Source organism: Sminthopsis crassicaudata, chromosome 4 (assembly GCF_048593235.1).
Source record: "Sminthopsis crassicaudata isolate SCR6 chromosome 4, ASM4859323v1, whole genome shotgun sequence".
NCBI lineage: Eukaryota > Metazoa > Chordata > Mammalia > Dasyuromorphia > Dasyuridae > Sminthopsis > Sminthopsis crassicaudata.
The window spans coordinates 9,157,074-9,170,320 of record NC_133620.1 but is presented as its reverse complement, the minus strand read 5'-3'; the positions used below and the strand labels follow the sequence as shown (position 1 = coordinate 9,170,320).

Below are 13,247 nucleotides of genomic sequence, written 5' to 3'. Positions count from 1 at the left end.
ACATATAGAGACATATACACACACACACACACACATACACACAGAAATGTTTTGATAGAATACAGAAATAGCAAGGTCATGGCTTTCCTTGATTTTAGCCAAAAAAGATGAGATGTTATTTAATCATATCTAAAATGTATTTAATGCCTTAAAGCATTTTCCATTCATTCAGTCTTCTGTTTATGACTTAGGAGAGACTGTGGCCCTTGGAGTAAAAAATTCATCTAATGGTTGGGAAGGCCTGGGTTCAAGTCTTGCTCTGAAATACAAGTTGTTTGATCCTGGGCAGATCATTCAACTCTTGCTCAGAAGAAAAAATACAAACTATCAATAACAATTTGAAAAGGATTTCTCAATTGTTAGTAATCTGGAAATCGAAATAATTCCAAGGCACTCCATGATCTGATCAAACTAGGATGTATCAACATTTTCTAGCACACACCGACAATGTTTGCTGAATAAAAAAAAAAGGCAATTTTAACTGTCTTAAGTTACTGAGTTTGGGGGATTTATATAAAATGCAACTACTTATCTTTTAAAAATTATGTGCAAATATTTCCTTTTCTAAAAACCTAAATGTAATTTGTGATTTTTGTTGTTTACACAAGCAGGGGAAGAACCAGGGATAACCTTCAAGAGTCGTGTATCTTTCATGGCATATGCAACTGGAGTTTACTGGGTGACCCTAATTTTATTCATCACACGGCTGTTAATGAAGGCGGAAATAGGTAAGGAAATTGCGTAAAATAGAGACTCTCTGGTCTGTTATAATTTTCCAATTAGATATGTTTCTTAATAATGTTCATTTTTCTTGCTCCTTTGCATTCACTCTCCAGTCATCCAAATTTGACTGGTTTTATTGCATGCCTCCATTTGTATATCTTGGTCTATGATTCTGTACGAGAGGTCCCTTATTCATTCTATTGTTTCATAGCCTTACTTTTTACTAAAGTGGTGAAGTAGCCAACGAGAGGGACTCCACAGTAGATGAGCAATTCTAAAGGGCCTTGTTTTATAGGTGAGTCACTTTTGGAAGGAATTATAAAGGCCGTCCTCCACCTGACTGAGAGCTCCTTTCTGCTCTACCTCCCACCTCCCCAAGGAGCCCTTTCCATAAGCTCCATCTTTCGTCTGTTTGGTAACAGGAGTCATAGAACTTGGGATCAAATTCAAATCCAGCCTCAGTTGCTTACAAGCTAAATAATCCTGGGTAATTCACTTGATTCTTTCAGCCTCAGGGTCCACATCTGTAAAAATGGATAATACTAGCCCCATCCTCACTGGGTTGTTATGAGCATCCAGAGAGAGGGGGGAAATATATATATGCCTATATGTATGTGTATACAATGAGCATTATATATCTTATATATATGATTTGGTTATATAATAAGTGTACATATATGTATTTTGCAAACCTTAGACATGTGATAAGACGATTAAAAATTGAGATAGTTTCTGAGTAATTTAATAATTTTATTAATAAGGCCAGCATTTATTAATAAAAGGGTGGTCATTTGGCCACTCCTCTTAGATCATCATGGTGAGTTCATAGTTATATGCCTTTGAAAGAGTTCCTAAAGGGGGGGGATCGATTAATTAATTAATTAACCGGATTGATTAGAATTAATGAGAGAATGAACATTACAATGAGAATCTTAGGATACTTGTCTTGGATTACCCAAATCTTTGTCAAAGAGACATTGATTTCTATATTACTTGTTTTATCAGAGGGAGAATGAACACTTCCCAGACCTGTGGGAGCCAACATTGTTAAACTTAGAATTTCTTTTTGTCTGATTAGATCTGGGCCTAGTTAAGTCTTTAAGAGAGATGTCCCAGGCTGGTTGGTTTTTGGATGAGGAAGTAGAAAAGGGGAAACTAGCTTGATCCTCGTATAATCACTAGTTATTAAATAAGAGAGAGAGAGAGACTCATTTCTCACAGTCGCCAGTTAGTTGAGTGCTTGCTACGTGCCAGGGATACAAAAAAAGGCAGCTAGAAGGACATCAGGAAGACCTGAATTCAAATGCAGCCCCACACACTGACTAGCTGTATGACACTGGACCAGCCTCGTACAGCTCTGTTTGTCTCAGTTTCCTCAACTAGCAAATGGAGAAAATAGCACCAACCTTGTAGAGATGTGAGAATCAAATGAAATGGGGCATCTAGGGGGTGCAATGGATAGAGCACCAGCCCTGAAGTCAGGAGGACTCAAGTTCAAATTTTCCCTCAGATACTTAGCTGTGTGACCCTGGGCAAGTCACTTGACCCCAATTGCCTCAGCAAAAAAAAAAAAAAAAAAAAGAAAGAAAAGAAAAAAGAAAAAAAAAAGAAAGAGACACAGAGAGAATCAAATGAAAAATATTTTAAAAATCAGCACATTCTATAAAGGTTTATTCCCTTCCCTTCTAAAACATATCTCAATCCATACAAGAAATATGACAACTAGGTAAGCTGACAAAGAGGCTTTATTTGCATCCCTTTCATTTTACAAATGAAGAAGCTGAGGCAAAGTTTGTCATCTCTCCCTAGTCTAGAACTAGTAAGTGTCCAGTGCAGGATTTATCTCCTCAGCTTGCTGTCTCCAAGCCTAAGCTTTACATATTTAATGTGTCATCTCTCAAACACCTGGACTGTACATCATAGAATCATGCATGTTCAGGTACAGTTTGGGCTGGATACTTTTTAATCCCATGCATCTGTAAAATCAAAGGTCCCTTTTAGCTCCTGTGGTGACTTTCCTTCTGGAACGTGCAATCTGGTAGAGGGAGTAAGCATGGCTAATTCATCTGATTAAGAATATACTATAAGTGCAGAAGCAGATGCCAGGAGATCAGATGGCGTTCGCCGTTATCATCGATATTTCAGCGTGTCAGAGCTGCGATTTTGTTCTGTGGGTGTGCATCCAAATGACCCAAGTTGCAACCTCCATGTAACTGAACAGATGGGCTGAAAGAAATAGCCACTTTTTAGCAGGTGCTGTGATGATCTCGGGTGTTCCTGCTTAGGCTAGTCCTCATTTCAATCAGCAAGTATTTATTAAGCCCCTACTGTATGCCAGCCATTGTGTAAACATGGGGGTAGAAAGAAAAAGCAAAAGCAGTTGCTGCCCTTCAGGAATTTACTTTGTAGGGATAGGTCCATGGTAGACTGCCCATCCTGACTTAGTCTTTTCAGCATGCGGGGACCTAGATGCTGGCAAACTCTTTGAAGACCCATACCAGCTGCTTCAGGCCAATTCCGATAGACTTGTGATGGAGAGGGCCATCTACATCCAGAGAAGGAACGAGGACTGAATGTGGATCACCATATAGTATTTTTACTTTTTGTTGTTGTTGTTTTCTTGGCTTTTTCTTCTTTTTTCATTTTTTTGCTCTTTGATCTGATTTTTCTTCTGTAGCATGTTAAATGTGGAAATATGTTTAGAAGGGAAGACATGCTTAGGGAACATTTAGGGAAGAGACAAAAAGAAAGGAAACCCATACCAGCAAGAGGATACGTCAGGTAGTGCTGTGGACAAACTACAAATTAAGTGACTTGACTAAGGTCGCACTGCTAATAAGCCTCTGGGACCGAATTTAGATTCACATGGAGTCTTAAATGAGATGGTTTTTAAAAGGGGCCTAGCCCAGACCAGGCACTATACAAATGCTTATTCGCTTCCTTTTCCTAATGGGTAGTGCTGCCCTTGGAGTCGAGAAGATCCAGTTTTCACGCGAGGCGAGTCCTGGGATCCCAGCTTCTGAGCTGGAAGAACCCACTGATCTCCAGCCTTCTCATTTAGCAGATGAAGAATCCTAGTCCGAGAGGTGCCAGGGGCACTGAGTGGCAGGAGCAAGATTAGGACTGGAGGCTTCTGACTCTGGGGAGTGAGGAGCTTTATTTCTACGCTCTGCCGCCTCTCCGTAGAAAATGGGGAGGATGATGCCCGTGGTCTTAGATCACAGACTAGTGGAAAGGCTTGGATGAAAAATGGAATAAGATAAGCCACCCATTGTTATTAAAAGGGCTCTGAAATGGGATTGTGACTGTGTTTTTACATGGAAGTTACCCTTTGTTGTTATCAGTGCTTTTAAGGATGCTGCTAATTTAAGCCGATTCTGTTTGCTTGCATGTATTTGTCTTTATTGTCTCTCACTGAGAAACTGGAATAAAACGGGAATGGCACCTCAAGGTGCTTCCAGGATTTCACCGGAATGACGTCATCGGGCTTTGTACGTTGCCACATCCGCCATGCCCCTGGAAACGTCCTCAAGGGTCCCGTGTTTTTCATTGCAGATGTGTGCAGGAGGGGAGTCATCACCGTGAGTCCCGCCCAGACGGTTCCGCTTGGGGCCACGGTCAATGTTTCGTGCTTCTTGAAGGCCACACAAGGCTGTTCTCGCCCCTCCGGTTTCCAGAAGCTAACCTTCTACCAGAACCGCATCCGGCTGAGCTCCCAGAAGAGCCCCGTCCTCAGCGTCCTGGTCTCGGATCTCCAGCTCGGAACCACCGTGTTCGTGTGCAAGCTGTCCTGCGGCGGCGGCCGGGAGAGCCAGGTGTGCGGGGCCGACGTCTCTGTGGGCGGTGAGTGGCTCCCCTTCTCCTGCTTTCCTGGGCTTCGGGGGGAGAAACAAGGCTCGGAATAGCGGATGCATCCCAGTGTGTCCCAGTCCTGGGGGCTCTAGAACCTCACGTTTGGAACATACGCCCAAAGAGATACAGGAAAACACTCTTAACCCAGGCTGAGACTTTTAAATCCCAACTAACGTCCCCTCTTCTGCAGGAAGCTTTCCCGGCGCCTCCGGCCTCGGGCTTTTCCTCTGTTAGTCATTCCTAAATCGGACCGTGGACAGCTCGTTGTATGTGCTTGTGTGCGTGCTGTGTCTCCCAGGACACTGTGTGCCGCCCCTTATTGTATCCCCGGCCTGCCACGTAGTAGCACCTGCTTAAGATAGGACTGACGGGGAGCTAAGGTAATGTCGCCCCCCTGCCTCCCTGGGGGCAAAGACTTCTCTGAACGACTCCTGGCCCTGACGTCATCCATAAAGTGGGGTGTTCCGGGGCTCCCCTGGCTGCACCAGGCTTCTGAGTGTTCTCACCACAGGTCTGAGTGACCCTGACCTTCAGCAGGCGGAGCTGGGGGGGCTGAGGGAAGCTGTCTGCGAGTCACTTCTCCCCTCCTTCCTGTGACCGAGTCACTCCATCGACAAAAGTGTCGATTTGTGACGAAGTGACTCTAGTTCTCTCTAGGTTTGATGGAGGACTGGTGGCCTTAGATCCCCTGGGGACAGCCCAGAGTCCCTCAGTAGGACCCTAAGTAGCTCCAGGCTACAGAAGGGGTCTCGTAGAGCTTCTCGGGATACTTTCGTCTGTTGTCTCGCTCACTCCATCTCTCTCTCCCTTGGAGTAAGGCTCTTCCAAGATGGCCTAGTCCTGGCTCTGTCCGTGTCTGACCGACCAGAACTTCTTTGCCTTCTTTTAAGTCACGGACACCTTCCCCCCAGACTCTCTGGTGAAGCTTGTGATTCCCTTCTCAGAAAAATGTTCCCCACGGCGTAAGGTCATTATAGGGATTACAAAGGCAACCAATCATATTGAAATACCAAAAAGTCACTTCACAAACCCAAAGTTAAGTGTCCAGAAGGGGCATGAGACTACCCATGGCTTAGTCCAGAAAGCCCCTTCCTAGAGCCGCCCCTTCCTATAGCCACCCCTTCCTAGAGCCGCCCCTTCCTAGAGCCACCCCTTCCTAGAGCCGCCCCTTCCTAGAGCCGCCCCTTCCTCCGGGCAGAACTGGCGAGGTGGAAGGGGCCCTGCATCTGGGGGGCTCCTGCCCACAGCTTTCACCAAGTCGGCTCATTTTTCTCCGACCTTCCTTTCTTTATCTTTAAAATGGGTATGGGGGGAGTTGATGACTTCAAAGCTCCCTATTGGGTCTAAGTTTATGCTCCCATCAATCGTGTGTGGGCCCGGGGTCACTATTCTCAGGCATTCTCATGGCCTGTACCCGAGCTCGGCGCTTTTAAGAGCAGATCTGAAGCTGGGTCATGGCTTCCTGCCCACCAAACCTGCTACTCGTCATGAGGAAGGAAGCACCTGCAGCGGGTTAATGAACACCTGGCAGCTTTCCCTTTTTCTTAGTGTCAGGGCAGGGTGCAGCACGCTGCCTTCTGCCTCTAGACAGGAGGAGAGGTAATGGGTAGGAGGGGGGCTCAGCTGTTCAGGGAGTTGGAGATAGATGTGAGTTTCTCTTTCAATTCACCATCTTCACAGGAAACAGTTCATTTCCCATGTTTGCCCAAGCTGTAACAGAGCCTGGGAACGCTCTCTCCTTTTCTGGGACTCCAGTCAAGATTGGGGGGGGTCTCCTCTCCATAAAATAAGCAGGACACATTCAATGACCCCTAGGGCCTTTTCCCACCCAAGATTCAGGGTCCCCTGACCACAGGGCACAGAGCAGACGTGGGTCTTCACTAGTGTGAGCATGGCTCCCTTGCTTACTGTCAGGGGCACAGTGTGTCTAGCCTTTAGGTGCTGAATTATCACATGATTAAGCTGAATATTGACTGAATAATGTTGACAAGGGGTTCTTAGCATCGTGGCCAGCACAGAATCATAGCTACATGAATGCTAGTTATTATTATTGTTATTAATCTAAATTATTGTTTTTAATCTGTGTGTGCTACCATTTCAGTAAGATTCAGATGCTGTCAGACTTATTAACCCTGTTTTTCTTTGCCTTCTTTTTTTAAGTCACTCCAGAACAGCCCCAAAACCTGTCCTGCAGCCAGTTGGGAGAGCAGGGGCATGTGATCTGCACCTGGGATAAAGGAAGAGACACCCACCTGTACACCGTATACACCCTTCAGTGAGTGATACAGTCCTAGCCTTTGTCTCAGCCCCCTAACGCAGCTCCCTGAGACCACTTCCCTTATCACCAAAAGAAGAGGCTTTAGGGAGTCCCCGAGGAACGCTGCCTCACTTAAATCCAATTCAAAAGCCCAACATGTCACTGGTATGTCACCGGTCCAACGAACAAGGACCAGTGGAAAGCATGCTCATCCTAGAGTCCAAAGACCTGAGTTCCAAACTTGCCACTGATGACACCCCAGCCAAGTTCCTTTACCCCCCTTTGGGTTTCAGTTTCCCCTCCATACAGTGGGAGTCACTTCTGGTTCTCTAGTCAATACTCCTCCAAACACTGAGCTTCCACCACAACATGGGACAGAGCTGGGCTGGAAGCCGTGACTCTTGCCTTGTAGGACTTGATCCCCAGCACTCAACATTCTTAAGGAAAAGGGGTTTTCTTTTGTTCTTTTCCTGAAGAAAGTTTGTTCAGCTCAATTGTTTGGTTTGGTTTTGGTTTCGATCTAGTGGATTAAGTGAATCCTTGGAGAAGGATCCTTGTGATCAGTCTAGCTTCCTTCCTAGAATGGCAGCAGCAGCAGCATTAGATGTCTCTCCTGCTTTGCTTTCCCTTTCTCAGAAGGAGGCATTTCCCACTGCTCCATCACTTATCGCCCTTTGAATATTCTTTTCATTTTGTGCTTTCAGCTCCTCCTCCAGCTTAAGGAAAGGTTTGGGGAGCTTATCTCTTTGGGAAGAACCTCCTGAGGGAGGAAAAACAAAGCTGATGAAAGTATTTGATCTGAAGCTTTTCTCTCAAACCCCAAGAGCAGTTTCCAGTTTTCTTCCCTCTTCAGGATGACCTGAAAGAGTTCTCTGCATATCTCATAGTAATGCTTCACTGCAACATCGCAGCATTTTGCAGTCTTTAGCACAAGGGACAAGGACTTTTCTCTGCTCCTGAAGTAAAAGCACTCGTCCCAAGACGGAGCCAGCTCTTCTGTGATGGCTTCAATCTCTTTTGTCAGGTTCTGAATCTTCAGCTCTTCTAATTAATCTGCTTCTGAGTGAAGTGTTTTTCTCCTCTTGGGTATTCACCAGTCATGAGTGTAACCGGGGCTTCCTCCTAAGGACCTGAAGCAGTAGCAGGAAGTAATAGTAGCAACAAGAAGAGTAGTAGTAGGAACAGCTGTGGTAGCAATAGTAGGAACAAGAAGAGGTAAGTAGCAGCAGCAGCAGCAGCAGCAGCAGCAAATTGCAGTAGTAGTAGCAGCAGTAGCAGTAATAATTAGTAGTAGTAGTAGTAGTAGTAGCAGCAGTAGCAGTAATAATTAGTAGCAGTAGTAGTAGTAGCAGCAGTAGCAGTAATAATTAGTAGTAGCAGTAGTAGTAGCATCAGTAGCAGTAATAATTAGTAGTAGTAGTAGAAGTAGCAACAGCAGCAGTAATAATACTAGTAGTAGTAGCAATAGCAACAAGTAGTAGCAGCAGCAGCAAGTAGCAGTAGTAGTAGCATCAGTAGCAGTAATAATTAGTAGTAGTAGTAGTAGAAGTAGCAACAGCAGCAGTAATAATACTAGTAGTAGTAGCAATAGCAACAAGTAGTAGCAGCAGCAGCAAGTAGCAGTAGTAGTAGCATCAGTAGCAGTAATAATTAGTAGTAGTAGTAGTAGAAGTAGCAACAGCAGCAGTAATAATACTAGTAGTAGTAGCAATAGCAACAAGTAGTAGCATCAGCAGCAAGTAGCAGTAGTAGTAGCATCAGTAGCAGTAATAATTAGTAGTAGTAGTAGTAGAAGTAGCAACAGCAGCAGTAATAATACTAGTAGTAGTAGCAATAGCAACAAGTAGTAGCATCAGCAGCAAGTAGCAGTAGTAGTAGCATCAGTAGCAGTAATAATTAGTAGTAGTAGTAGTAGAAGTAGCAACAGCAGCAGTAATAATACTAGTAGTAGTAGCAATAGCAACAAGTAGTAGCAGCAGCAGCAAGTAGCAGTAGTAGTAGCATCAGTAGCAGTAATAATTAGTAGTAGTAGTAGTAGAAGTAGCAACAGCAGCAGTAATAATACTAGTAGTAGTAGCAATAGCAACAAGTAGTAGCATCAGCAGCAAGTAGCAGTAGTAGTAGCATCAGTAGCAGTAATAATTAGTAGTAGTAGTAGTAGAAGTAGCAACAGCAGCAGTAATAATACTAGTAGTAGTAGCAATAGCAACAAGTAGTAGCAGCAGCAGCAAGTAGCAGTAGTAGTAGCATCAGTAGCAGTAATAATTAGTAGTAGTAGTAGAAGTAGCAACAGCAGCAGTAATAATACTAGTAGTAGTAGCAATAGCAACAAGTAGTAGCAGCAGCAGCAAGTAGCAGTAGTAGTAGCAGCAGTAGCAGTAATAAGTAGTAGTAGTAGTAGTAGAAATAGCAACAGCAGCAGTAATAATACTAGTAGTAGTAGCAATAGCAACAAGTAGTAGCATCAGCAGCAAGTAGCAGTAGTAGTAGCAGCAGTAACAGTAATAATTAGTAGTAGTAGTAGTAGTAGTAGAAGTAGCAACAGCAGCAGTAATAATACTAGTAGTAGTAGCAATAGCAACAAGTAGTAGCAGCAGCAGCAAGTAGTAGTAGTAGTAGCAGCAGTAACAGTAATAATTAGTAGTAGTAGTAGTAGAAGAAGCAACAGCAGCAGTAATAATACTAGTAGTAGTAGCAATAGCAACAAGTAGTAGCAGCAGCAGCAAGTAGCAGTAGTAGTAGAAGCAGTAACAGTAATAATTAGTAGTAGTAGTAGTAGCAGTAGCAACAAGTAGTAGCAGCAGCAAGTAGTAGTAATTGTAGTAGCAGCAGCAGCAATAGCTGTAGCAGCATTTATATTTTGCATTAAGATTTTCAAAGCACTTTACAATATCTATTTTATTTGATCCTTACAACAACTCCGAGATAGATGCTATAATTTTTCAACTTACTTTTCTTGTATTTTTTAAAACACTTTAATTTAATTTTGAGTTCCAAATTCAATCCTTCCCTTTTTAACCACCCTTCCCTCCCTTTTCTCTGAGATGGTAAATAATCAGAGATTATATAGTGCCATTGTGTAAAACATTTCCATATTACTCATTTTGTACAAGTAGACTCAAAAGAAAACAAATGAAAATGGAAAAACAGCACACTTCAATTTGCATTCAATCTATCAGATCTTTGGAGGCAGATAGTATTCATCATTTATTCTCTGGGGTTGTTTTGGATCATTTTATTGCCGAGTATAGCTAAGTCATTCAGAATTCTTCATTTCACAATCTTGCTGGTACTATTTAAAATGTTCTCCTGGTTCTTTTTACTTTCATCAATTCATGAAAGTCCTTCCAGGTTTTTCTGAAATCATCTTGCTTGTCATTTCTTATAGCACAAAATCTTCAGCCATTTCCCAATTGATGGGCATCCCTTTTATTTCTAATTCTTAGCCACCACAAAAAGAGCTGCCATAAATATTTTTGTACAGATAGACAAATCCTTGACCTCACCTTTTTTGGATTATTTGGGATATAAACCTAAGGTAGATGCTTTGATCTGTAAAATGACGGGGTTGAAGTGCATGATCTCAAAGGTTCTTTTAAATTCCAAATTATCTTGTTATCCCCTCACACTCTTTGAGTCTTAGTTTTCTCTTCTATAAAAATGGGAGTAACAAAACTGACCATACTTAACAAGTCCTAGGTCTAGAACTTTGGGCATTTAACCCCTGTTTGCCTTAGTTTTCTCATCTGTAAAATGAGGAGGTGAAACTATCTAAGTGGCTTTGCAGTCCTTTTCATTTTCAGACCTGCCATATAAGTCAGACTCCCAGGACCTTGGTTTCCTCATTTGTAAATGTAAGGATTGGACTAGATTACCCCTGATGTCTTTCTAGCTCTAGACCTTTAGGTCCTATGACCTTTAAGTATTATGGAAATATAGATTGTAGAAGTGGTGGTAGTAATCATCGTGGTGGTGATAGTAGTTGTGATATTAGCAATGATGGTGGTAGCAAAATAGTAGTAGTAGTAGTAGTAGTAGTAGTAGTAGTAGTAGTAGTAGTAGTAGTAGTTACCTGGACCAGGTATAGCACTGTAAAGACAGAACCCAAGTAGTCCCTGCCCTCAAGAATGTTACATTCTACAAACATTTGTTGGATTATGTTGATAAAATGTCTGGATCTTGGAATGTGATAAATACTTATTTATTTCATCACTTGAGTACACATGTAGAATAGAATGGATTTTAGGAAATTGTTTTTTTTTTTTTCTCACAATAATAGTAGTATTAGTGGTAGTAATGGTAGAAGTAGTAGTAGTAATAGTAGTGTATTAGTGGAAGTAATGGTGGAAGTAGTAGTAGTAATAGTAGTGTATTAGTGGAAGTAATGGTGGAAGTAGTAGTAGTAATAGTAGTGCATTAGTGGAAGTAATGGTGGAAGTAGTAGTAGTAGTAATAGTAGTGCATTAGTGGAAGTAATGGTGGAAGTAGTAGTAGTAATAGTAGTGCATTAGTGGAAGTAATGGTGGAAGTAGTAGTAGTAATAGTAGTGCATTAGTGGAAGTAATGGTGGAAGTAGTAGTAGTAATAGTAGTGCATTAGTGGAAGTAATGGTGGAAGTAGTAGTAGTAATAGTAGTGCATTAGTGGAAGTAATGGTGGAAGTAGTAGTAGTAATAGTAGTGCATTAGTGGAAGTAATGGTGGAAGTAGTAGTAGTAATAGTAGTGCATTAGTGGAAGTATGGTGGAAGTAGTAGTAGTAATAGTAGTGCATTAGTGGAAGTAATGGTGGAAGTAGTAGTAGTAATAGTAGTGCATTAGTGGAAGTAGTAGTAGTAATAGTAGTGCATTAGTGGAAGTAATGGTGGAAGTAGTAGTAGTAATAGTAGTGCATTAGTGGAAGTAATGGTGGAAGTAGTAGTAGTAATAGTAGTGCATTAGTGGAAGTAATGGTGGAAGTAGTAGTAGTAATAGTAGTGCATTAGTGGAAGTAATGGTGGAAGTAGTAGTAGTAATAGTAGTGCATTAGTGGAAGTAATGGTGGAAGTAGTAGTAGTAATAGTAGTGCATTAGTGGAAGTAATGGTGGAAGTAGTAGTAGTAATAGTAGTGCATTAGTGGAAGTAATGGTGGAAGTAGTAGTAGTAATAGTAGTGCATTAGTGGAAGTAATGGTGGAAGTAGTAGTAGTAATAGTAGTGCATTAGTGGAAGTAGTAGTAGTAATAGTAGTGCATTAGTGGAAGTAATGGTGGAAGTAGTAGTAGTAATAGTAGTGCATTAGTGGAAGTAATGGTGGAAGTAGTAGTAGTAATAGTAGTGCATTAGTGGAAGTAATGGTGGAAGTAGTAGTAGTAATAGTAGTGCATTAGTGGAAGTAATGGTGGAAGTAGTAGTAGTTGCAATGCCATTAGTAGTGGTAATAATGGTGGAAATAGTAGTAGTAGTAGTTGCAGTGGTAGTAATAGTGGAAATAGTAGTAGTAGTAGTTGCAGTGGTAGTAATAGTGGAAATAGTAGTAGTAATAGCAGCAGCAGTAGTAGTGGTAGTGATAGTAGTAATGGTAGTAGAGGTATGAGTAGTAGTGATGTTACTAGTAGTAGCAGTGGTAGTTGCAATATAGTAATAATAATAGTGGTGATAGTAGTAATAGCGGTGGTGGTGATGGTGGTGGTGGTAGTAGTAGACCACTAGTAGTAGTAGAGCTGGAAGAGAATTCAAAGATCACCCAGCCCATATCGCTTATCTCACTGATGAGGAAACTGAGTCAGCTAGCTAGAATCTGAGGGAGGATTAGGACCCAGTGTTCCCAAGTCCCGCCCTGGTTCCTGACTCTCATGAGCCACTTTATAGGCACTGACATCTCTTTTTTCTATAGGCTGACGGGGCCAAACGATTTCAATCTGGAGAAGCGCCGTGCTCCGGACCTTGAGGAGTTGGATCTTGGAATAAGCCTGAACCCGGCTTCTCCCGAAGCCATTTACACAGCCAGAGTTGTGGCCGAGAACAGCCTGGGGAATTCTTCCTCCCTCCCGTTGGTGTTCACTTTCATGGACATAGGTGGGTGTCTTGTCCACCATCCGTGTGACTCGCTGCATGCCCTGCTCTCACCACTGGGGGTTGCCAGCTATTTTCCTCGGCCTCCCGAATAAGTGCCCCAAGAGGATGGGGAAGCTTCTGGAGGAGCTTTGGGCTACCTGGTTTCTTTGCACCAAGAACCATGTTTTACACACACTTAACGCTTACTAAGGCAACCAATATTTCATTGCACATGCTTAACACCACCAAACAAAAACCCCAAAAATGTCTTGAGAGATTTCTTTGTACGGCCCTTTCCCTTGGAAAGCTTCCTGATTCATCTCTTGGAAACCCAGACTTTGTGCAATAGTCCACTCATGTGCAGAATACTCACGGGAAACCT

General features: G+C 42.5%; 1 protein-coding gene across 5 annotated transcripts in view; it reads left to right on the top strand.

Moving 5' to 3' along the window:
* IL12RB2 (interleukin 12 receptor subunit beta 2) overlaps window positions 1-13,247 on the top strand; it is a 68,769-nt gene that overhangs the window by 11,325 nt on the left and 44,197 nt on the right. For 3 of the 5 annotated variants that reach the window (XM_074265683.1, XM_074265682.1, XM_074265681.1), the window contains 4 exons: window positions 612-728; window positions 4,279-4,566; window positions 6,736-6,850; window positions 12,705-12,886. In XM_074265683.1, the coding sequence (XP_074121784.1) occupies window positions 653-728; window positions 4,279-4,566; window positions 6,736-6,850; window positions 12,705-12,886 (661 nt within the window). In that variant the 5' untranslated portion in view covers window positions 612-652. Of the gene's footprint in view, window positions 1-608; window positions 729-4,278; window positions 4,567-6,735; window positions 6,851-12,704; window positions 12,887-13,247 lie in introns of all 5 variants that reach the window. The other 2 variants (XM_074265684.1, XM_074265680.1) reach the window with 1 other exon arrangement.